This window comes from Thermobia domestica, chromosome 7 (assembly GCF_964235325.1).
Source record: "Thermobia domestica chromosome 7, izTheDome1.hap1.1, whole genome shotgun sequence".
Taxonomy (NCBI): Eukaryota; Metazoa; Arthropoda; class Insecta; order Zygentoma; family Lepismatidae; genus Thermobia; species Thermobia domestica.
This window is the reverse complement of record NC_137460.1, coordinates 140,083,533-140,110,629: the sequence shown is the minus strand read 5'-3', so window position 1 is coordinate 140,110,629 and position 27,097 is coordinate 140,083,533. Positions and strand designations below refer to the sequence as shown.

General features: G+C 34.4%; 1 protein-coding gene across 3 annotated transcripts; it reads right to left on the bottom strand.

The window, feature by feature from the left end:
- Positions 1 to 1,957: 1,957 nt before the first annotated feature.
- LOC145690414 (uncharacterized) lies at positions 1,958 to 22,745 on the bottom strand. 3 transcript variants are annotated; one of them, XM_081765261.1, is made up of 4 exons: positions 22,404 to 22,745; positions 16,943 to 17,101; positions 10,938 to 11,498; positions 1,958 to 9,138 (listed from the first exon to the last, which is right to left on the bottom strand). In XM_081765261.1, the coding sequence occupies exons 3-4, from the start codon at positions 11,354 to 11,356 to the stop codon at positions 6,942 to 6,944; spliced, it is 2,616 nt and encodes an 871-aa protein (XP_081621387.1). In that variant the 5' UTR covers positions 11,357 to 11,498; positions 16,943 to 17,101; positions 22,404 to 22,745; the 3' UTR covers positions 1,958 to 6,941. The 3 variants fall into 3 exon arrangements, with proteins under 3 accessions (XP_081621387.1, XP_081621386.1, XP_081621388.1); XM_081765260.1 differs by lacking the exon at positions 16,943 to 17,101; XM_081765262.1 differs by lacking the exon at positions 16,943 to 17,101 and having other exon boundaries at positions 22,331 to 22,439.
- Positions 22,746 to 27,097: the final 4,352 nt, after the last annotated feature.

Genomic DNA, 27,097 nt, shown 5'->3' with positions numbered 1-27,097 from the left:
GGTCCACGGTACCCCTGACCAAAATTTTGTAACTCTCTGTCCACTCGTCTGGTCACCAGGCCGCACACAGACAGACAAAAACACAAGCAAACTCTTTATTTTATTTATATTAGAAGATAGTTTACAAGACAGTATTCAGTATGTACTTTTTATAATAATTGAGGACATAACCAAAGGAAAATTGTTATATTTGAATAAACAGAAGAACGTAAATATTGCAAAATCTTATTCAATACATTTTTTATTATTTTGCTCGAAATTTCTTCATAATTTGTTATTAAAATACTTGCAAACATATCCTCATTTTATTGTCCTAACAAACCAATATATGTTGATAGTAAAATAGTTTAGATTGATCGGGGTATTGGGCCTTCAGAATTGCATGTCACTCCCCCCGCCGTTACGAAATCTTGGATATACGAACCAATATATGTTCCAGTGAAATAGTTTAGAGTGATCGAGCCCCTTTTATGATGACCACAGTATTTCATGTCATGGACCCCCCCCATCACGAAATCCTGGCTACGTGCCTGCAACACTGTCAGTAGCTACGTCCTCGACTAATATACATTTACAAGTACAGCTTTATTTTCGTATTTTTTTCAACAGTTAACCAATTTAAAACCGTATTACAATTCAAAGTACTTATTATATTTTTATCGCACAACAAGAATATATTAGTTAATTTCTTAAATACTTCGCTCCGCAGGAACTCGTTCAGCGCGTGCAACAAGCAAAAACAACATCCTTGGCGTCTCACAAATGACAAAGGACAAAAAAGAAAAGCAAAAGCAGCACAGCAGTGCCTTATCGCAGTCAGAGCTGACAACATAGTTTCGGTCGTCACTTACGCCAATAGACCTACAAGCGGTGTTCAAGAGTTATGCAGTTAGAATATACATTGTGCCACAGTAACGCTACAGGCGGAATGTGCACGAACTACAAATGAATATGTTTCTTACAAGTATCAGTCACTGTTGCACTCTCTTTACATTCTACACATCCTTTTTTCTCCCACCTTTTGACCTTGACAAGCAGAAGTACCAAGCTTTCCGAGTTCACAACCATAAACTGTTTGTGTACAGAGTACGTTTTCAGTTCTTCGAATGACTCTGCGCGCGAAGAACAGGTGGGATGATCGGGCTACCGAATACGACAGCCTGAAACAAACCCGGTTGCAACTTTAAATGTAAAATACAAATATAGAGCCTTGACAATGCCGTGAGGATGTATATATATATATATATATATATATATATATATATATATATATATATATATATATATATATATATATATATAGATGTAATAATCTTATATATTTCATTCATTGAGGAATAAATCATTCAATGTCGAAAAATTCCACAGCAAAACGGCTCAATCTCACGACCATAGGAGCAGAAGTACCGTGATCTACCACTGAGCTAACAAGAACAACTCTGTCATCCACATTCTCGAAAAATATATCGGAATTTTGAACACAATGACATTTAAATCCTTTGCAATGCTTTTCCTTTTTCCTGCTTTGTACTTTCCATTCTACTATGCATGGGAGAACTACGTTTGCTGCTTTCTTTCGTCGAAAATATCATAGGTGGTAAAACTAGCATATGCTTACATACATACTCAGTTTGAAACACTAATGATACTTACGCATTTTATTGAATGATACTTTCCGCAGTTAATAAATTTAAACATGGCTTAAAAAACTTGAAAAAAAGAAAATCATACCTGCACAGTTTCCCCCGAATGTGATGGATTGCTCGGAGGCTCGAACCGAGTATCCTTAGTTTACTGTTTCTAAGTCCGAATGCAGCCGAAATTGGACTTAGGAAACAACAATAATCAATGTGGGCATTAATTTTGGAATAGGGTGTATGAGAATATTATTTCTTGAATCAAATTTGGTTAATAAATATAAAAAACAGTTTATTTTACACAATATAATTCTTATGAAGCAATGACATTTTATTAGATTTAAAGGGGAAATCAGTAAAATTAAAGTATGCGGCTAGAAAGTAGTTCGTTAAGTTATATATAACCTTTACTTGCACTTTTTAAGTTTTAAATGATCCTCTAGGACACTATATGTCGTTTTTCGCTTAGTATATCCTCGAATATTTGCGTTGAAGTTGAAAATGTGTTTGTACATTGATTTAACTTTGAAACCATTAATTATGTAAGAACAGACACCAATGTTGCGTATAGTATAGTAGTATAAAATAGTGTAAAACATAATGGGCCTTACGCAGAGACGTTATGACTCGTGATTAGTGCCATACTAAAGAGTTTACTAACATATGTTTCCTGCAGTAGTCGGGCCTTTAGTATGACGTTAATCATACTTCAAAACGACTCTGCATAAGGCGGAATAAAGCAGCGATGTTAAAGTTTAGGTTAAAGTAAGGAGCATTTTCTTGTGTTAGTAGAGTTCTATAGTTTAGAAAACATTTGTGTTAATGGGATAGGATACGTTTTGGGTAGGTCATGCTAGGTTATTACTGAAGGTATATGAGATTGAATTAAAAAAAATAGATTTTATTAGAAGAGTACATCAGTTCGTGTTGGCTGAATAGGCTAGACTAAGCTACGTAAATTTCCTAGGTTGGGTCAGTATGTATTATTCCAGCTTCAATTGAAACAACGCCTAAGAAGAAGACCAGTTGCCAACACAGCGCAAATGAAACAAATATATGTATTTTGACTTTTTAAAAATAAACTTCGATTCTTCATAAGTATGTTAAGAATAAAATATACAGTATTAACTCTTACAGGAACTAGCAATGCTAACTGTTAACCTTAACACATATTAACTCATTATTGTATTAATCAATAAGAACGCACATATATGGTTTATTTTCATTTTGAAAAATCTTCTCTGTGTCTTTCTTTATTTCTTTCAAAATTTCGATTCGGTCACAAGTTACAAAGAAATATTATCATATAAGTTTCTCAAATGCCTCGTCCCCGAGTAAATAGGCAAAAGTACAACAAGAGTATTACATGTTTGAATTCTTATCAGACACAATAAGTGAACACATACAAAACATATTTTTACTCCATTTACAAACTGTATGTTTGATTTATTTAACTCTGAATTCAGGCAAATAGTATCATTTAAGTCGGTTTGATTCTTCTTCCTATGTTGAGTTTTAAGATTTTTCAGAATGATGTCGTTCAGCCTCCAGATTGTCTTGAAATACACATTTAATAAAGACCTGGAGAAACAGGATTCGTTGCCAAATAATTTTCAAAAAATCACTTAGAAGTAATTGGTTATCAGTAAAACGCACACACAAAAGAAATACAAATATTGCCATCTACAACGTCAAATATTAATATTTCGTTCATCCTTCCCATCAAAAATTACAATCCGGATCGAACATGGACCTGGGCAGTGTTTTTCTAACAAAGCATGTTTTGAACTACACAGAATATTTGCTTATGCTTCTTAGCATTGTCATTCTTTAATAACTTCTATTCGAGCCATCTACAGAACAGCTCAAGACAAAAAAAGAAAGAAAATAGATAATCTTCGATCAATACAACTATTAGAATATGTATATTTTTATGGCAATAACAAAAATCCATCTTGGGCAGTAAAGAAACGGAATATCCGATCAGTCACTTCTTTGTCGCAGACGCCGTGAATACAAACTTTCAAATTCCCGTGTAATTTAGGATTGTACATAAAATAAGAAACTGTACACACAATATCATCCCAAAGTTATTGACAAAATATTACTTCGGCGGTATGTAGATCAATTAATTTTAATATTTACAGATTAAAGTTACTAAACTACTCAACAAATACAAACACATATGCTCATAAATGTATACACTAGCCTCGCTTTATATATGTATGTATATATGACTACTCAATTGCAATAACATTCTTGATACACAGAGTAACTAGTCAAATGATATAATTTAAATTGACAACGATATTACTATATACGTATACAGCAAATACAACCGAATTTCATGCCATTTACCTAGAAATTTGTTTGTTTTATAAACAATTCTATTTGCAGTTAACCCCTAATTACAATTTGCTCGCATGTAAGCTTCCATTCTCTGAGAAGGCGTTGGTTCACGTGTATGGCATACCGCTTTTCTTCGCACATTTTCAGATGTCGGTGGTGGTGCGGACTGGACGATAGGACAGTTATCGCTTGAAGAGTTTGCAAACACAATGTTCATTGAGCTGCTATTTGGGCATTTGAGGAATGTCAGAAGGTAATTGTCGTAATTCCAGTTTTATTTTCTGTACGGCGATAGAATTTCAGATATATCTTAGCCTTGTATCGATCCAGTAAAGTCACCTCAAAATATTCGAATCTTGTCTAGCACATACAATTTTTACTATCCACTTATGAGCGTCTTTTACTTTACATGACATAATTGTAAAAATTAAAAGAGAAAAGGCAGCAAGTCTTTTTCAACCTAATGTGTAGGTAACTAATACTACTTTCATTTCATGTTTGTCTATTTAATTCTCAGTGAAGGCATATAACTTGAGTGTTAGGATAGCATTACAAACATTTGTATAGAGATAATGCATTCAAGACTTACAGAAAGCAAGAATAAAGAACGAACTGTACTCATTCGTAGTCATGTGGTGAGAGTATGCACGTTGTTTCTTTCCCAAAAACAGCTGTAAACCCACGTCCCATAGAGAATGGATGCTTTTAGGAACTCTAAAATCCAATTCAGAAAACCAGAAAAGAAAGAAATTTTTAGGCAACTTTAAAGTATGCTGGAGACTAGATTTAAGGGATATTACTAACAGCATTTAAGTATTATGATAGTTAGAAAGCACAGGAAGGGATATATATAATGAAAAACAATGCACTTGATTTCTTATATTATATCATTCAATAAAGTATCTCATGATCTTTATTGTGGAAAGAAGAATTTTATTTAAATTTGTTTTCATAATTTTTCTCAGTCTAATACGTGCAGCAGTTTTTTCTTCAGTTTGGTAACCCAGGTTTTCCAAGAATTCCTAATTTACATCAGCGAAAGGGCGGAATGGTAGATTCCGCGCCAAAAAAAATGCAACATGAGAATGTAAGTTTATTGTGAAACTACGATTAACTGCGCAGGGAATCAACCTAATGTTTAAGTGGCACCCATTACGCCAGGAAAAACCTCGGCGTCCTACCATGAAAAATATTGATCGGTTAAAAGTTAAGTTTAAAGAAATGGAAGGACATGGAAATAATTGGACAAATACTATAAAGGATTCGTACGAAACCACTTTTGCAATTTTTTAAAAATATTAGTAAAAAAATTTATATTCCAAGATAAGTATATATTATATCGGGATATGAATAACGAGTATATACAATTTAGTGTGCTGAAGACTTTATAAAAATTTTATATTGGTTGTCAAGAATCGAAATCTGAATTTTCTCCGTAAGAATTATCTTAAGCTGAAAGTAATCTTTCACACTAGTAGCGATTCAATCTTTAATGCTTAAAGATTGCCTAGCTTCATTTCTAAAGTTTTCTTGCTCCTCCAGTCACCCATTTGCAAAACACTTATTCCAAATTTTTTCCACCACGTGTCTTTAGCTTTCTATCATACATTTTATTTAGCTTTCTAAGATATAACTAATAAATTTTCTTCACTTTTTCTCAAAATAGAAAATTTATCATGTAATAATTTACCATCCGCTTCTGAGTGGTAAGTGCTTTTACAAAAAGAAAACAGAGTGAATCTACACAATATCCTTTCAGATTGTACCTTTTGCAATAATATCCTGCTAATACAGTACTATCTCTTGGTACATCATTATTTGAGTGCGATTCAATTATAATCCTTGAAAAAAAAATGGTTGATACGGTTTCATATTTACATCGTAAGTCAATGTAAAATGTAATTGAATGCTAGTTTAGATTATTGTTAATAAAAATAGGGTGGTTCAAGCTGTGGTTTATTCTCGGTTTCCACCATAGACGTTATCAGTGCAGATCCAATGCAGAGATGCAGAGATATATAACTTACGTTTTAAATGTATTTTTATTCTAAAGACAAACTATAACAGCACATTAGTGACAAGCATAAATACAGTATCAGACACGAGTGGCCTTACATAAGCTATGTTATAAGATGGACAATTACACATGCGTACATCACATATAAAATCTAAAAAAATGCTGACAGGAAATTTGAGCTTTACGTCTAGTTAATATACACTCTAAAATTTGAGGAATAACTTCTGAATGAATTAAAAGTCTGCGACGTAATATCGCATCCAAACTCCCTAATATGAAAAATGGATTCAGAAATTTCGAATTCTCCCCTTAATATTTATCAAAATGTTCTTTAGACCGCCTTAATAATATGGCTTGAAAGGAGCAATAGTATAGCATTTGATGTCAACATGTGCATTACCACATTTGTATTGAACCAAATTCTTATGCGCTGTCCTGGCTTCTACAGTCTTCTCTCTTCTAATATATTAAATTTTGTTTTGCAATGTTTGGACTGCGACTGAATTCTCTTTCACACTTTTGGCACTGAGGTTTATAACACTGTGTTTATCATGTGTATTGCCAAACGTGTTTTCGGAATAAACGGTATTCTAAATTTTTGGCATATATAATACCAATCTCAGCGTAATTTAGACCTGAATGTAATAAAGTGTCATTAGAAATTAAAAAAAAAAAACCTTGCTTTCGCTTGACACGTGTGAAATTTTCACGTTAATATATAATCATGTTTTACATTTCTTTTTAATATAGATTTAGAATAAATTAGCTTGCACATTATTGGCACACCTATCGTTTCCCACCACTACATTTCAACATTTTTGCCAAATTAATTTTTTTGACTGAACCTCTCGTCACTCTTCGCATTAGAAAAATTTCGTATTGCTATGTATTAATACATGTGTTGTCATATTAAACTGGTGAGATATTATTCTGTTACACTACTGGCAGACATGATGCTTCATTTTTGTATGTGTCAATATTTGTGTTGCCAAATTCTTCTTTTGAGTAAAGCCTTTCTCACACTTTTGGCTGGTGTGTAATTTTATATTAGTATGTTTAAACATGTGGGTTAGCAAAGTAGACTTCCTAGTAAATCCCTTCCCACAATCTTGGCAGGTGTGAGGCTTTAACTTTGTGTGTGTAAACATGTGATTTGCCAAATGAATCTTTTGGCGAAATTCCTTCTTACACTCTTGGCACGTATAAGGCTTTATACTTTTATGTATTAACAAATGTGTAACTAAACCAGCCTTTTGACTAAAAGGCATGTTACAGTGTTCGCACACGTACGGCTTTTCCCTCGTGTGTGTCAACATATGATTCGACAAACTACACTTGAAACTAAACCCCTTCCCACACTTTTCACAAATGTGAGTTATTTTTCTTGTGTGTGTTAACTCATCTTTTGCTAAATTTGATTTTACAATGAGTCCCGTCCGAAACCCCTGATCCACAGGAGAAGTTTCATCATTATGAATTAATAAGTGTCTTCTATAGTTAGACTCAGTAATAAACTCCTTTCCACACTTTTCGCAAGTATGAGGTTTCTTGCCTGTATGAATTAAGATATGGCTTCTCAAATATGACTTTGAAATAAACCCCTTTCCGCACTCTTTGCAAGTGTGAGGTCTCTCCTTTATATGAATAAACATGTGGTTCTTCAAACTTTTCTTTTCAATAAAACCCTTTCCACACTCTTCGCATCTGTGAGGTCTCTCATCTGTATGTAGTAAGTTGTGATTTACCAAACTTGACTTCTGACTAAATTCCATTCCACAGTATTCACATATGAAACTTTTTACCTCGAGGAAATGTTTGAACAAGTGTTTTCTCAAACGTGATTTCTCAATAAATCCCTTTCCACACTGTTCGCACGTATAAGGTCTTTCACCGGTATGCAGTAAGTTGTGTGATGACAAAGTTGACTTCTGCCTAAACTCCTTAACACACTCCCTACACGTGTAAAGTCCCCTACCTGTGTGCATTGACATATGTCTCACCAAATGTGATCTCTGCATAAACCGTTTCCCACATTCCTGGCACGTGTGAGGGTTTTCACCTGTATGTATTAACATATGTCTTGCCAATATTGACTTGAGACAGAATCCCCTTCCACACAGTTCACACATGTGAGGTTTTTCATCATTATGTATTAATACATGTGATGCCAAGTGTGACTTTTGACGAAATCCCTTTCCGCATTTCTGGCACGTGTGAGGTTTCTCTCCAGTATGTATTAACGTGTGCTTCGCCAAATCAGACTTAACAAAAAATGCTTTTCCACACTCATGGCATGTGTGAGACTTATTACCTGTATGCATTGAGGTGTGGCTTGCCAGTTGTCTCTCAAGCTTAAATTCTTTTCCACACTCCTGACATGTATGAGGCTTTTCATCATTATGTATTAACAGATGTGATACCAAGTGTGACTTTTGACGAAATCCCTTGCCGCATTCTTGGCATTTATGAGGTTTCTCTCTAGTATGTATTAACGTGTGCTTCGCCAAATCAGACTTATAGAAAAATGCCTTCCCACACTCATGGCATGTGTGAGACCTATTACCTGTATGTACCACGATGTGGTTTGCCAGATGCATCTTAAGTTTAAATTCTTTTCCACACTCCTTACAGATATGAGGTTTTTCATCATTATGTATTAGCGCATGTGACACCAAGTGTGACTTTTGACGAAATTCCCTGCCGCATTTTTGGCACTTGTGAGGTTTCACTTCAGTATGTAATAACGTGTGCTTCGCCAAATCAGAGTTAACCAAAAATGCCTTCCCACACTCATGGCATGTGTGAGACTTGTTACCTGTATGTGTCAAGATATGGCTTACCAAATACCTTTTAAGTTTAAATCCCTTTCCACACTCCTGACATGTGTGAGGTTTTCCATGTGTATGTATTAACACGTGTTTTCCCAAATATGAGCTACGAGTAAACTCCTGTTTACGCACTTCGTATCTGGGGGAATTCTCACTTCTATGTGTTTGCATATTTCTTCCCAAACACGATCGAGTAAATTGCTCGCAAAGCACCTCGAAAGCATGAGTTCTATCATCTAAGGGAAAAATTATTTCGTTTCGAGTAATAGACGTATCTCCTTCTCTTGAAACAGTATATTTATGCAAGCTGTAATAAAAAGAAAAGAAAAGAAAAAAATACACAAGCTAATAGAACTGGAAGTATATCATATAAAACACCAAAGGAATCATTCCTATTTACCAAAAAAGGAAAGTACTATTTTTAAATCACAAATCCTATCTACATAAATTTATACGATATTAGAATTAGGTATATACCGAGGTTCATACATAACCCGAACATATCATTATATATTAAAATGAAGATACAAAGTCACTGAAGAAGTTCATGTGGAATATGGTTAATTTTATTGCCAGAAAATTTAGTAATCGTGAGAAATTTTTGAAATTTAAACTACCAGAAACTCTTCATACAATAACAAATTAAGACAAACAATTTCCAAAATTTTTCTCAATGTATATTTCAAGCATTATATCAATTTCCACCAGCGTTCTTAATATCCTCGCAATGCCTTGGGACATTAAATTTTGATCAACCTAAAGGTCTTTACGTCTACTGTAATATACGTACGTGGTAAGATGCCATGCATATGTAAGCAGTTCTCCGAATTAGAGCCTTTTCAGAAACATCGTTTTCACTTCATTGTACCTTTTCACCAATTTTTAAGAAATACCTGACACTAGATTGCAGACATTACGCTACGGTAATGTGCGGATATACTGCCCCATTCGTCTAACTTAGGTTATTACTGTATGAACCATCTTGTATATTCAAGGCTGTCATACTCTAAACTGCTGAGTTGGCAAGACAGTGCTATTGTACGTTTTCTCCTCACCTGATGTTGGGCATCACTGTAGCGTTGTAGCCAACGCTCTCGTCTTTGGTGGAAGTGGTCAATCGTTCAGTTCACGGTTGAAGCACTCAATCGAAAAGTGTTAAGAACTTTTTCAGACCAGCCTTCCTGAATGAGATTTTACTTGTTTTTTCACCACACCAACCAAATACCGGAATGGTACTTATCTCATAGGTTCCAGGCCACTTCCTTCCTTCCCCAATCCTTTATTCATATCCTTTCTCCGGATAGTGTGCTCGCTAAGAGACATCGTTCATCATAACGTAACAGGCCAACGTGGCCATCGATGTACTCTTCACAATAATGGAAAATATATTACCGAATTTTCTTCTCACAAAATAAAAAATACTTTTAATTCCAATTCTCTAGCGTTACAGAAGAGTGTTATTAAATATTCTTGAGCAATGACAGCAGTTTATATCTTGTTTAAAGTACTACTGAGTGATCGTTTGCTTTACAAGCAGTTTTTAAAGAACGGGGCGCGGTGGCTCAGTGGTAGAGCGTTCACCTCAGGTGCTTGGGATCCCGGGTTCGATCCCAGCCCCCACCAAGTGAACTTTGTGGTGGACAAATACCGGGCTCGTGGGTTTTCTCGGGGTTCTCACGTTTCCTCCCACTTTCTTCATTCCACCATTTCATTCATCTTTCATCATCACCGTCTCCTTTAGCCTCACCGGCATAACCGTGGAACGTAAAACTTAAAGATTTCATTTCATTTTGTTTTTTTAAAGAAGGATTGCTCTTGAAATTACTCAAAAGCATGTACGTTTTTAGTCGTTGCGCACAGGCTTAATGTAAGAGCTTAGTTTTTAATAATGTGCCGTTAGGTTTGGAATATTATTTCACTGGGGAACTTTCTCACCTTTTACATACCTAAGAATTATGTTAAGTTCTTATAGGTGTCCAAATATTTGCGATTCCATTAACTTAGTTTCAGGTAAAGGAAAAAAAAACGTAAAGTTAACTAAGTATTGTGTCAAAAAGCAATAACTAAAAACACAAACTCTGATTAAATAAACGAATTTAAACATACCTGAGGGCCTCAGCATTGTTAGCTCTTTGCCAATTATCATCTTTTTCAACGTCCTCGTCCTGAGTGGCAGAGATGTGACTGCCTGACTCTTCCATGTTGTCTATACAATCAGAGGAATTTTGCTTCATGTTACTGGGAAAATGTTTGGAAATTCTAAGTTTTTCAGCAGTTGCTAAACGCTCAATTGAACATATTCCTTTCGAATTTAGTTCGCAATCCGATATCGTTTTATCCACAGTACTTTCTGAAGCTACTTTCTCCTCTTCTATTGCATTTTTTTGTTTCTCAGATTTCAAAAGTATTGTAAGACGTTCTTTATGATCATTAGTTACACTACTACATAGTTTATAATTACATTCCTGGAATGACTCGTTTTCTGTCTTCATTTCAACTTTAATACGGACGTTTTCTCTTTCCATTTCAACTTTATTGGAATGTTTTCTTGCTTCGTTCCAATTTCATAGAAAGAAAATTAAAATAATGAGAGGACTTTCGGTTACAGAAAAACTGTTCAAGTTGGAGATTTGAAACCTTTAGCACGTAATGTCAAAGCAAACCAATCTGAAAGAATTAAGGAAAATATTATTCGTAATAATAAAAAAAAAAAAAGCTGTGAGCAAGCCAAGAGAACAGAACGGAAACTACCATTCCAGTTAAATTGGGTTAGTGAGTGGAATGAGTTGAAATCAGACAGAGATGTAAAAGATATTGAAACCAATATTTTAAAGCATCCGAAACTTTGCTACAACGTATACCAATTATCGAGATAATTGTATTGTATTATATTGTATTTATTTCGTCCTTTTTTCATACATTTAGCACTGTATTGCAATGCATATGAAGTGGACACGTCATTTATATATAAACACAAAAGTAAAAAGAACAATAATAATGAAAATTACACACACTATGTTAATAATTAAACATTACACCTTACATCTTATCCATTACATTTTGCATGATATTATTAAAAATAAAGTAAGAGTAATTATTACTTGCAGTGTATGTAGAAGTCCTTGACGATATATCAAATGCTACAAACAAGCAACGACACTGGTTACTGTAGATAATGTAGTTTTTTTTTCTGTTAGCAATTCATATATTCCTCTATCGAGTAAAAGCAGTGTTTTAGTAAATATTTCTGTAGTTCTTTTTTAAATTTAGCAACAGATTTTTGAGTCTTTATATCTCTTGGAAGTTTATTGTATAGCATGATACCCGCGTATTTACACCCTTTTTCATATAATACGGTTCTGTGTTCTACAATGGAAAAGTTTTGTTTGTTTCTTGTATCATGATCATTTTTTTCTTCTATCCGCGTAAGAACACCTTCTAAATGTCTCTTTACAAATATCAGTAGATTTAATATGTACAAACAAGGTACTGGGAGTATACGAAATTTTTCAAATATTGGTTTGCAGTGATATTTTGGTTTAGCAGCCGCCATCATTCTTATTATTCGTTTCTGTATTGTAAATTAAATACCGAAAATATAGAACGATACCAAAATACGGAAATATTGATCAATATCCGATTTTTTCTTTACTTTATCACTTGCTATTGGAAAACCTGCCATAAATTCTTTTACATTTTACACAAATACATTATAGGCCTATATGTTCTATATACTTTTCTTTTCTATTTTCTTTTCAAAAAACTTACTAATTCTCAATCTATGATCAGTGTTGCATAAGGACAGAAAATTAAAATTCCCTCTGCTACATTAGCTTATATTTGTAAAATAAAATATGAAGAGCAACCTTATACAAATTTTCATCTTCAAAAAGAATAATATTTTCAATACGTATTACAATATTTTAAAGACATATTTACTGTTTTCTGCAGTATTTTGTCTTTACTCAAAAACATAAAGAGCGATCAATTTCCAGGGAAATTCATTACGTCGTCGTTGTTATATGTTTTAATTTGCAGGCTTATATATCCTTTTTTTTTTTTTTTTTTGAATAAATTCGGTTTTCCAGTGCTTAACTAACACTCCAACTTTTAAAGCAACTTATGGTATTTCTTAACATATTGTATGAAAGACAGAACATCTCGTTAAGTTCGGTACTTAACAAAACGAGTTCCTACCAGAAAAAAACGGATTTGCGCGCAGAAGTCGGTCAGGTTAAACAAAGAGCAACAAGAGAGCGTTTACATAGTGATGTAATGGGAAGAAAAAAGCTGAATCTTCTTCTAGTCCAGGGGCGAGATGGCTCAGTGGCAGAGTATTCACTCAATCCCTTGTTCAATTTCCATTCCTTTGTTCAATCTCAACTTGGGGCGAAGTAAATTTGCTGCGGACAATCATCTTGTGGTTCTCCCGTTTCCCCCTACATTTTTATTGCAAGATTGTGTTCATCTCTCATCGCTACCGTCTCTTTACGCTTAATCGCCGTAAAGTTGGTTCTTAAAACTCAAAGATTTCATTCACATTTTTTTTTTTTTTTTTAGTAAAGTGTGTATCTACCTTAAACAAATGAATGAACAAACGTATTACGAATGTAGATATACAGTATACTTTCGCAGAGGATTTTTCGGATAGGAATCAAGAAGGTTTACCAGTACTTTCTCAGTATTTCTTCCAATTTCAGGGATAAATTTTCTGTATTTATCATTGGTACACTTAATTACTCGAATGGCGTAAAAGACTGTAAGAGGTAATCACGTATATTTAGAGAGTTACCGAACATAAGAAGATTGCGATCACGTGTAAAAGCGTCTTAAAAACGAAAATATATTTTAGGTTATCTTATACTTGTGTGTAGTTAGTAATCTTGGAATTTACCCTAGACTACACAGACCGTAATCTAGTAGATCATCGGAATATGCTTCTTATTGTTATGTTTGTCTTCTTATGTGATAGGGATGTGAAACTGATCACAGGGTAAAAGTAGCAAGAGAATATATTTGATGATATCGTACCCCTAAAATTGGAAATGGAGTTTAGCAAAGTGGAGGTAATGTTTTTATACAGGGGCATTCCATACATTTTAATAGTTTTGATTAATTTTAGCATATTGTATAACAAAACTAACAGCAGCAAACTATTCATTTTAAAATTATGAAATGACGGGATACATGCGACAATCTTTCGAAAATATGAAATTACTAAAATCACCTCAGGGAAACAAATTTTAGAGAAAACTACACCAAAAAAGTCACACTCTGTAAAGAAAGTTGTTTTGATTTTTATTTCTTTTTACGTTTATCACAACAGTTCACATCAAGAAACAATGCAAGCTAGTGAAGTGAAAATCATGATATTTTTTCTAATTAGGTAAAATATAATGCATGTATTTTCTTCTCGTTATCTTAGGTATCCTTTATGAAATCTATGCAATACATATTTGCTTTCCAATGTTATATTCTTCCAGTATAAATTATGATACACCAAAATATACAGAAAATGTCACACTTGTCAGGAATGTATATTAAATAATTTTAACATTTCAATAATTTGAGATCTGATTGTTTTAATACAAAACAAGTAATCTGTTTAGCGAAGGAGTACAACAGTTTAGAATCTTACCTAACCTAATATTAATAGAATTAGCAAATCTGTAACATTCTTGCGATTCTAAGCAAGTCTGGCCTGCATCAACTAGACATAAGCATAGTAAATTAAGATCTGCCATTCCTGGAAATACATCTTGGGTTATGAGGAAGAGTTACTGGAAGCCAGGTGAGAAGAATAGTTGAAGTTAAGATAGTACACCTTTTGTTAGTTGTTGATGATGTTGTAAGCGGCAAAGTATGTGGAGGTGGAAGGTAGGGGAGAGGGGGGTACATTTGAACAGGGGGTACCTTTGAACATTTAAGATAACAGGCTAGAAATAATAGTATATCTGGTGGTTTCAAAATTTTTGGTTTGGCTAAACTGCGTTGCGTGACGGTCAATTGTTATCTGCCATTTTAGTGTAACTGTTGATGAACAGCAGTACTTTGTTATATTTGTGGGCTGGAAAGTTCGAATTTTTCTGAAATTTTGTACGATTTTTGCCAGAAGCCTGTGTTTTGATATTATCTGCCATTCATTGCAGAAGCAAGTACATTAATTTACTTATCTAATGTTGCCCTTTGTATTTTACAATAGTTTGTACTATCTGCGTATTACCAAATTCTGCTTGATCATGCAGGTTGGGGCTGTTTTGAACAAAAATTAGGGGGCACATTTGAACATTGTTCTGACTATACTTTTCTGAAACTTATAAGTATCAGCAACATGTTTGTGTTTACAGACAAGGAAGAAAAATGTTCAGTGCCAACTGCTGATATTGTGTGTAGACTTTCTAATCCCAGAACTTCTGGAGAGACAAAGCGTACTGCAAAAATTCTGACATTTCATCTTGATTTGCAGAATTTTAGGGTAGAATAAATTTCATATCCAGTACCCGGTTAGTAATGAAAAAAAATGTAATTTCTTAGATCTCTTAGATTGCTAGTAGTAATAGGTTTTCCATTAAGCCTATCAGGTATGACGAGCTAAATTAAAAAGTGAATCACAATCATATTTTCACAGATATGCTACGATGATCATATTTTTTGAAAGTTTTCTTCAGATCACACCTATGCCTATAGATATGTTGTCCACATATCCTTTGTGTGTGTGTGTGTGTGTGTAACGTATAATGTACAGCATATATGCAAGCCCGTATTTAGGTAAGTGCTATTCTGTGCTCGAGTACAGGACGTTACAATTTATAGGGCGGCAAAATTTTGGATTAAAAAAAGAAGGTTCACAATAAAATTATATTTAACACTACCACACTCAGAATACAGCCCAAGAGCGAGAAAATGTTTAATTCGCTCTAATTACAGTAGTTACTAATTAGCTAGCTTATCTGATTGTTTTTTAAAAAGTCATCCTTTCCTAGTGATGGGCAGTGGGAATATTCCCGGTGGCAAGGAATTTAAAAATGGGAATATTCCCGGGTTTTTTCCCTGGCATATAAATTCCCGAGAAGGAATTTATTTCCATTTCTTTACTTTACTCTCCAAATTATAAGAGCGATATGACCAATTACTTTATTTTCATTTATTATCTTTTACTTTTACGTTTTAAGTAATTTGGAGGTTTAAAAATGTAATTAGTTGACTACCTTATTTAACTAATGATATGTTTTTTTTTTTTAATTTTCATTTCCATTAGCACGAGAAAGTAGCAAAATAGTAATTTACAATTGAAGAGGAAAAAGTTTGTAAAACAATCTAGAAATTCTGTAGAGATAGTGGTGAAGTACTATCAATACACCCCGGACCACCGTTATTAGTAAACTTTGTCTGTCTGCTATCTCTGACTTGCAGTTTCTGAATAGGTACTCAGGCTTCTCTTACATGTGTATTAACGCACGAAATTCCGAGAAATGGGTAGGAAGAAAGGCCGTGTGTGGCAATATTACATGCAAAATTCTAAAGATAAGTCAGTATCTTGCAAATATTGTGGACATAAATATGTATGCGCAAAAGCTGATAAAATTGTGAGACATATCTCAAAATGTTCAAGATGCCCATGGAAAATGAGGAAAGCCATTTCGTGTGGAGATTCTGGAGAAATAAATACTGGTACTATTAAAGGAGCAGGAACGAGTAGTACTTGCCTGAGTACGGAAATTATAGGAATAGAGGAAAGTTATATTTTCCTTGATAGTCCTGTAACAGATGAACGTCATTCACTTTCCATTAGACCTTCATCTTCCTTATCATTGCCAGCAGAGGAGAAGAGAGAAAAGGCTTCCAAAATACGTTCTCTAGAATCCTTTATCGACGCTATGGATTCAAACGAAAACGTATCTTCTCTCAAGCAACGTTATCTTCTGTAGGCGATAGGCGCATGGGCCTATATGATATCCTCACTCTCGGTCAGGATTCATGAGTCCTGACATGATTGTGTGTCATGAGTTGAAAATATTTAAGACAGGGGAATAGACAAATTATCCAAGCAATGATTTAGATAACGGGTTAAGTTCAGAGTCGCCCCTCAAGCTACAGCATAATTTACTTACCTTGTAGATGAGTTTTCAACACCAGAATGGCGTCCCCTTTGTTGATTTCCATAGCAGTGAAGGTAATTCTTAAGGCTGTATCTATGTTCACAGATGACTCTGCCTTTATAATTAAGTTTTGCTAAACATTATTCGTTCTATCTGAATTAACGCTTGTACCTGTAAATATAAATAAAAAGTGACGCCGTATTCCTAATCTGCACCCATTTCCGGTTTTAGCTGTGATCGTCATACAGCAGAAAGTCAGAATCACCTTTCTACAATCGATCAAGCATCCCAATAACGTATTTCATTCCTATCCTCAACTTTCTAATAAAACCCAAAATAGTAGAAATTTACATTTTCCTGGCATTCGTGTACATAGAACGAAAAGGAAAAATATAAAAGTAAACTATTTTCTGCAATAAATTAACCGTTTCATGAATAGTCGAATCAATAAATCGTGAGTTAATTATCTCAGTTTTCGGGATTTCATAAATAAGTCATATTCCATCGTAGTTTGTAGTAAACAGTTTCTTAGAAGTATTTTGACAAGGAATAATTCGTAAATTATTTGCCATGATTTTTTTTCAGGTTAAATTTAGGTGTTTTGTTGATTCGTGGTACGATAAACGTTACTGTAAAAAAAAAAAAAAAAATAGTATGAAAAGTATATTCACGATATTTTCCGCTCGTTTTCTTACAAAATGACTCAACCGCATTTCTTCCTTTGTAGGAAAATCTGAACAAGATGCTGGCTAAAGCGATATATATTAGTGGAGCACCGCTCTCCATAGTTGAACATCCATTATGGATCGATTTCTTTAAGAAAATGAGACGATCGTATAAACTACCAAAAGGAGAGCATTGGCTAACACTTACCTTGATGGTGAATATGAAGACATGCCGTCACAATTACATCTGCAACTTCAAGAAACAAGAAACTTAAATCTGCAGTTGGACGGATGGAGCAATGTGCGAAACGAAGGTATTGTTAATTTTATTGTCACGAAACCCGAACCTGTTTTTGTGGACTTTGTGAACACTGAAGACCATACGCAGACATCTGAGTTCTTAAAAGAAAAAATAATATCGGTTCTTCAAAAGTATTAACCCTCAAATTTTTTTTTAATAATTGCTGATAATGCTTCAAATATGCAGAAAGCACTGAAATTGGTACAAACAAGTTACCCACATATTTTTCCGCTAGGGTGCTTTGCTCACACCTTGCATTTACTCTGTAGTGATGTTCTGAAATCTCATACAGCAGCGCAACTAATGGAAAATGTAACAAAAATTGTAAAGAAAATACGTTCTGTGCATCTTCTTAACGCAACATTAGTTAAGATAAAGAAAGACAAAAAGTGTAATGTTTCTCTGAAACTATCAAGTAAAAGTCGTTGGGGCAGTTGTCTTTCATGTCTTGAAAGCATGATTACTTGTAAATGCAGCCTACAAACGTTGGCTGTTGAAGAACAAGCAACCAAAGTCTTACCTAAGGAAATGAGAGCAATGTTACTCGATGATACATCATTTTGGAGTAAGATCGAAGGTTTAATTACAATTTTGAAACCTACTGTGACCTGGATCTTTAAATTAGAATCGAATGATTCATGTATACATTCTGTCTACACTGGATTCTACGAGATTTAAAGCAAGATCTCCGAGGCACTTTCGTCAGCGTTGTCGACCAGCGAGCAGTCTGAAGTGCTTAAGAAAACGAAACTGAGAAAGGAACATGCTTTGAAGCCAATACATCTCGCAGCTTCACTCCTGGATCCGTCATCACAAGGACACAATTTATCACAAGGAGAAACGATCGATGGCATGGAATTTATCCATCATGTTGCTTCAAACATGCAATTAGATACAATTTCAGTCATGTCGTACATTTCAGATCAAAACAAGGATTGTTTAATAAAATGTTTTTGTGGACAACAGCTGAAAAAATAAGTCCGCTGTTATGGTGGGAAGGGTTATACGGTACTTCAGAATTATCAAAAGTGGCTGTGCGCATTCTTTCCGCTCCTTGCACGCCTGCAGCAACAGAAAGAACTTTCAGCACGTTTGCCTGGATTCACTCTAAGAAAAGAAACCGTTTAACCACTGAAAGAGCAGGCAAAATTACTTACTTGGCATATAACTGGAAATTGCTTAATAACTCAGACACGTCCAAAAAGGAACATGTAGAGAAATCACGTGAAGAGGTGGAAATGATTCAAAGTACATCTACGAAAAATAATGAAGAATCTATCGAATTGGGCACCAGTGAAAGTGATCTAGACTCAGATATCCCATACGAAGAATCAGATTTTTACCTGCATTTATCGCTCTCTGAGGAAGAATCAGATATTGAATAAAGAAATCTATGTGCTTGCAAATATTTATGCTTTTAAACTGTAATGCTTACATATCAAAATAATGATTCCTTTTCAGGATCTTTCGTTAGTACCAATGTTTCCGGACCTGTGTTCATTAGAATTTGTGTGCTTCTTTCTGCGTGTATATTCATGTACCAAGCGTTGTTGGCGAATTTTGTAACAGCGTGTATATTATTCGAAATGGCTCATCTTAAATTAGAGACTTAATAACACAGTAAGAACACACTATGAAAGTATAGTGTACCTCAATTCAACATTTTGTATGTACGTCAAACATACACTGACAACCTTACGAATTTTTCGACACACTACGTTTGCATACTGGCAGTTACCCAGTTAATTTGTTTATGACATTTAAAAATTTAATACCTTTATAGTATCAGTAGCAGAGTCAAGTTTTTACAGAATCCACTTACAAATAAATTTAAACTGTTTAGCTGTGTAAAAGTATGATTTTATATCAAATGTTGTTCATAACAAATGTTTTTCCAATGTGTTTACTTGCACGAAGCATATTGTAAATACATTTACATTTATGCGTACTCTCTACATATAACCAAATAGCAAATGCCGTTCAAAATATACATTTTAGAGAACCCTCTGGAGACAACAGTAATAAATATACTGTGATTATACAACGAATTAATTTCTAAATCATAATATAGTAAGTGAATGCAATTTTCTTTGTAATTGTACATAAATTCCCGGAAAAATTCCCAATTTGGGAATCTTCCCGGGAATATTCCCGAAAAATATCTTTACCCATCACTATCCTCTCCTACTCCTATCCCAAGGGGTGAGAATGAATTTGAACATCATGAAAACTGAGACTGTTAAACTCAGCAATATCTGTCGTTTTCGATTACTTTTAAACTCTCGCCCGCCTCACTCGGGAGTTGAGTATGACCTTGAAGTTGAATTGGATTAAAACTGTCACTATTCATCTCAGCGACCCCAAAAACTATGAATTCAACTCAATTCAGATGTGTTTCCGAAGAGGGAGGCAAATTGTTCAGATCACAGAGGCGCACAATATACAAATACGGGCCTGTATATATATTTAAACAATTATTACTATTATTATTATTTTCTTGCCATAGGCGATTGGTTAATTCTTGTGCCTTAAACCGTTAATGCTGCTTTGTTACATTAGCTTTGTTGTTCATGAACGAATTCATTCTGAAAATAACGATTATTGTAGTGAAATAAATGGTTTGTTCAAAACTGCCCCACGTATGTTCAAATCTACCCCATGCTTGTTTCAGTCTACCCCCCAAGGGGGTACATTTGAACGACACCCCCTGAGCTCTTGCATAGAATGACAAGATCAAACAAAGTACTCTATTTTATGACAAATATAATATATATTATATTTAGCTTTTGTTACAGTTCTATAAGGAAATTCACTGTGCGTTTGGAAGCAAAAACGAATATTCAAAAACAATGTTCAAATGTACCCCCCTCTCACCTACTATTTTGAGGAGAGGTACACATTTTATGATTTATTCATAAGGCAGGGTGAAAATGTTGCGTAAATGACATGATTGTCACGCATCGTGTTAAAGTTTAATCAAGTTGTACAAAATTAAGGAATGACAGTTGTTCAAATTGTGTGAAAGACATGATCTAGTAAATACGCGAACAGTTAATCGTAAATGTAGAAACGAACTGAAACTACAGAAAAGAAAAACATATAAGCAATCCTAATTTAGTATATTTTGGTACTTTTTAATTTTTATCTACTATCTCCCCCAAAGCTTGGCAAGACTTAAGCCATCCACTTTATGACCTATAAATTGTTTTTCCGCTATATTAATAATGCGTATATCCTCCGCCGCTCACACACCTCCTCCTACTGACACAGTCTCCTGCTGCCTGTCTTGCCATCCTGCCCTGATTCGGTTAGATAGCATTCGTGGTTTTTAGTTGCCATCTAACAGAAGTTCATTCTTATATGTAGTCGTTTATATAACATACGTCCACACTGTATTTCAAACAATAATCACTACCTAGTGAACCAAGCTCACAACCTAGTTTTTCGGGTGATAAACTAAATATGAACTTCTTTTGGATTTCCGTGTGGTCCGGCAATGCAGCAGTATTGCCATTGTTATTATTGAAACTAGCACTACCATCCAAATAGTGAAATAATTTAGGCGTATGTTTAGCAGAAGGGGTCCAGCTCTTTTCTCTAAACAATATTACAATTTTGGTAATTTCTATTCATATTCGGTTAATTTACGGTATGCTAGGTGTGATTAGGTTACTTTCGGTTAGGTTAGGATAGTTTAATTTAGGTTATATTAATCTAGGTGTCCCGCATAATTTTCCAACAATGATAGAATTTCGCTTATCTCTACTAATATTAGGTTAATTTATGTTTAGTTTATTTTAGATTAGGTTAGATTTGGTTATGTTATGTTACGTCTAAGTACTTGCATCTTTCCTTTCTCCTGTATTTTTTTTTTTTTTTTTTTTTACGTGCTTCTGGACTCCTTGTACTAAACATACTCCATAACTTATTAACAATTCTTTCTGGAGTATAACGCGAGTATAATCTACACCAAGTAGAATAGTGCCTTATGTGCCAGCAAAAAATATTCTAGAGGACAATGGGAAAGGCTGTTAGGAGTAGAGACCTTTGCGAAAAGTACTAATCTGATATAATTAGCGGTATATATTTCAATTTTATATAAACTCATCCTGGCATATTTTCTTTGGGTAAACTTTCAATACACGCTCCAATTGCACATCAATAAATATGGCCATTTAAAATATTAGAGTAGTTTAGGGTAGAGTAGAGTAAAATAGGCATAAGTAGGGCAAGGGTAGGAACAGGTTAGCTTAAGGTAACTTTTTAAACATTTTTATGAAATTAATTGAGTGTATTTTCTTGTTTCTGTTTATATCAGCTGGAGCAGGCATTGTAAAGTTAACACCTAAACTGTCCACGTATACCTAATATTTCATATGTATGGTTGTCACCAATTTTACATTATTGAACCTAAACAATTTAAATATTTGATACCCTGCAAGGCAGCCTTAATAGCCATGTCATATATTACAATGAAAAACTAAAAGAAAATGTAAATTGCTATTACACTTAAAATTTCCAGCGTCACCAAACTACTGCAGGCAGTGTTCGTAGATTTCCGAAAAAAAAAAATCACTCGACTGACAAAAAATTTTCTCTTTTCATGTTAATTTTCCAGCAGTTTGTTGTGTGTCCAATTCCTGTGACAGAAGTTACGTGACAAGATTAGTTTATCTATATAAAACAAAGTGCCAACCACGTTTGTTTTTTGCTTCTACTTTTTACTTTTCCCTTTGTCTTTTTATTATAAAATACATACAATTCAGACACACTTCCACATCATTGTTATTATATTATTTTACTTCTGAAGATAAATGAAGAATTTAAGCATTTGTGATGATCAATTAGTTCGAAATTGCCTTAAATTTTCAGGTTTTATTGTGAAAATAAATATCATTTCCTTTTTTGCTAAATTTATCTACGAAAATTCCCTAACTCAATCTACGACTACAGGGCGCAGATCTACCCGAAATAGTCCGTGTTAATCAAAATTGTTACATAGTGAATTAATTGTTGAAAACTAGTGACACAGGCGATGCGCACGTATTAACAAAATTTAATTATATGCCAAAAAGAAAAAGAAATGACAATTACAGTACTTGTATTAGTCTAGAACGTAGCACAAAACAAGACGTCCGAGAAATTGCCCCCCCCCCCCATTGAAGCATTAATGATCTCTTCTAGTGCAATCGCTAGTGCTTCTTAGAACACCAACTCCTAACATCAGTGCTTCAATAGTTTGGACGCTAGAAGCAAAAAACTTTGGGGGAGGCAACTTCACGTTAGCCCTCCCCAGAAAGCACTAGCGATTAAACCTAGTGCAATCGTCAGTGTTTCCAGAAAACACTAATAGTTTCGTTTGGCCGCGCCTCCATTGCTTCCGAATGCGATTGCGAATGCGAATGCGAATTTCCCAGCACGTGTAAATAAATAGGAGTGCCTCGACTAGTTCCGACCTGCGAATTGCGAAAACCGACGAAAAGATGCGAATGCGAACGATCCCAACATGCTGGGATTGTTCGTCCGAAGTCGTGCGAACGGAGGGTCGTCTGAAGGGAAATTCAGCGCTACGTGAGAGAAGAAAGTTTGTTTTGCGTGAAAGCAGACGACGTTGCGAGGTGCGGAGATAAAGATAAAAATGGAAATAGATATTGATGCTTTAATAAATTGTGTATTTGATAGAGTTCCATTGTGAACCAAGCTCATCCAGATTACCACAAACGACAAATCCTGAACAAATTATGGGCAGATGTAACTAAAGATTTTGGTTTAGAAGGTATATCTATATCTATATCTATATCTATATCTATCTATCTATCTATCTATCTATCTATATATATATATATATATATATATATATATATATATATATATATATATATATATATATATATATATATATATATATATATATTAATATATATATATATATATAATTTTCTTTATTTTCTCTTTAAAATATGAAGATTTAATTAATACACGAACCGCAACTTTTTATTCAATTTATATTTCCTTTTCGTTCCCCAAATAATGATTTCACGAATACATGTAATTATTTGCTAATATGTGTGAAACAGCAAAAATGGGGTTTTTACTCCTGGAGAAAATTTTCTTAGAAAGTTGGTTGATTTTGCAATCTCAAATTTTATTTAATTAATTTATTTTAAAGTGAAAATAGCGGTTACCACAGAAGCATAATAATAACAGGAGCGACATTCGCTCTATTTTGCACACAAAGGAAATTTATTATTATTATTATTATTAATAATAATAATAATAATAATAATAATAATAATAATAATAATAATAATAATAATAATAATAATATTATTATTATTGCTCTGAAAACTTTAAGATATGAATTTTAAAGCAAAAATATATCACATTGAAGGTTTGAAAGAAACATTGCAACTTGATTCGCAATCACAAAACTTCGGATGTAGTAGAGGCACATGAATTCGCAGTTCGCATTCGCATTCGCGTTCGCAGTCGCATTCGGATGCAATGGAGGCGCGGCCTTAGTGCTTCACAATTATTGTGGCTACGGCCAGTTATATGTCACGAAATTCCCATAGGGAATACATGGGAATTTTTAGTTAGCTCAAATTCCCGCCAAATTCAAAAGCACTAATGACCTCTTTTAATGCAATCGTTAGTGCTCCTGAGAACACCAACCCCAACATTAGTGCTTCAAAAGTTTGGACGCTAGAAGCAAAAAACTGTGAAATTAATCCAACTTCATGTTAGCACCCCCCCAGAAAGCACTAACGATTAAACCTAGTGTAATCGTTAATGCATCGTTAGTGCTTCCAGAAAACACTAATAGTTTCGTTAGTGCTTCACAATTAGTGTTTTTATGGCCAGTTATATGTCACGAAATTCCCATAAGGAATACATGGGGAATTTTTAATTGGCTCAAATTCCTGCCAAATTCAAAAGTGCTAATGATCTCTTCTAGTGCAATCGTTAGTGCATCGTTAGTGCTTCCAGGAAACACTAATGGTTTTGTTTTGCTTTACTATTCTTGTAGATCTGCGCACTTGTATGTCACAAAGATGTCCAAACTCACCAGATCGGTGCTGACGAGTTCGAAACGTACGCTCACTCGACCTCAGCCTCACGAAGTGAGCGTGTGATAAGGCTGGTGATGTGAGCGTGAGGTTCAGTGAGCTGTAGGTGAGCGTGAGGTCAGACTGGTGATGTGAACGTGAGGCTGAGTGAGCGTGAGGTCAGGCTGATTATTTGAGCGTGAGGTCAGACTGGTGATGTGAGCGTGAGGTCGAAATAAGTTCGTGAGTTCAGGTCGAAATTAGTTTTTGAGCGTGAGGTTGAGTGAGGTTAGGCCAAAGTGGTCACCTCTGGTTACGAAACTCCCATAAATACATGGGGAATATTTCACTGGGACAAATTCCCGACAAATTCAAAACAGCTAATGATATCTTTAATATAATTGTTAGTGCTTCGTAAGTGCTTCCTAGAGCAGTGACTCTTAACACTAGTGCTGCAATAGTTTGGACACTAGAAGCAGAAAACTTTGAAGGACAAACGTGAAGTTAGCCCCCCGGGAAGCACTAACATTCAAACCTAGTGCAATTGATAGTACATTGTTGGTGGTCCTAGAAAACACTAATAGTTTCGTTAGTGCTTCATTATTAATGACGAAACTCACGTAAGAAAAACATTGGTAATTTTTCGTTGAGTTAAACTTCCGCCAAATTCAAAAGCACTAATGATTTCATCCAGTGCAATCGTTAATACTTCTTAGAGCACCAAATCCGAAGATTAATACTTCATTAGTTTGGATGCTAGGAGCAAACAGAAAAAAAAGAGCTAACTTCACATTAGTTCCCTAGAAAGCACTAACGACAAAATCTAGTGCAATCCATAGTGCATCGTTAGAACTTTTAGAAAACAGTAATAGTTTTGTTTGTTTCTCTATTAGTTCTGTTTTGGGAGATGAATTTCAATATGTCTCTAATTTTTTTGTATAAAAATGTAATATTTTTTCCTTAGTTCATATATAAACAGTCATTTTATTATTTTTTTCTTCTGCATTGTTTTACGATACGACAAAAAATTAACTACAATCCTTTGCTAATTTTAGTATGTTTAATTCTGTTTGTTGAGTATGTAAAATGGTGTTTATGGGTTTTGGAACAACGTTAATTGATCTTTTACAATAGTATTATTTATTTGTGAACTTTAGGCTTCATGATTCAAAGTTGTATACGAAGATGAAAATGCTAAGAAGACTGTAATTAAAACAATGTAAGTGTCTTTACAGTTAATTAATGTGAAGTAACTGTTATTTATTAACCTTTTTCTTGAACAATTCTTCTAAAGAGATTCCTGTTGTCACCCCGGTTACCCTAGCAGACATCTCCTACGTTAAATACAATTTGTTAACAGGGTTACCAGCAACATACGAAATTTAATACCATACAGTGTTCTACTAATTATTCAATATACACAAACCAAATAAAAACAAAGAAGGCATACTTCAATAATTATAAATGTATCAACTCAACGGTGACATGTATACACGACCCCAAAAGTGCATTACCACCTGCAATTCTCCTTTTCCTAAAATAGCAGGCAACCCAAACTGTTGGTATTGTAAGTTGGGTTTTTCAAAATACATGTTATGGCAACAGTGCTGCGAGTAGTAGCAGTTTGTATTCTGTGATCAATATTGCACTTGCACCTGACTCGCACAAAATTATGGTTAACAATAAAGGTTCTGTGGTTTAATTCTTGCGTGTCATTATACAAATCAGAACAGTGATTATGGGCCCCAGAGAGATAAGTATTTAAACCCAGTGAAATGTCGGTGAAGACGAGAAAAATGTAAATGAAGTGGTTTAAAACTGTTAAAATTGTATTTGTGATTTTGATGTCTCGCAGTCATTAGGATCGATCTTTTTTTCTCATTGGCGCAAAACTTGTACGAGATGGCGGACACAGCAAAAAGTTTGTTTCCAAAGTTAAACAATAGCAATTACAGTGTTTGGAAATTTAAAATGCAGTGGCTTCTCGTGAAAGAAGAACTGTGGGATGTCGTACAAAAGTCGAAACCGGAATCTCCTGATGCAGAATGGTGCAAGAAGGATGGGAAAGCTAGGGCAACGATCGGACTGCTAGTTGAAGATAATCAGTCAGTTCATTTACGGCGACAGGAAACTGCAAAGGACTACTGGGAAG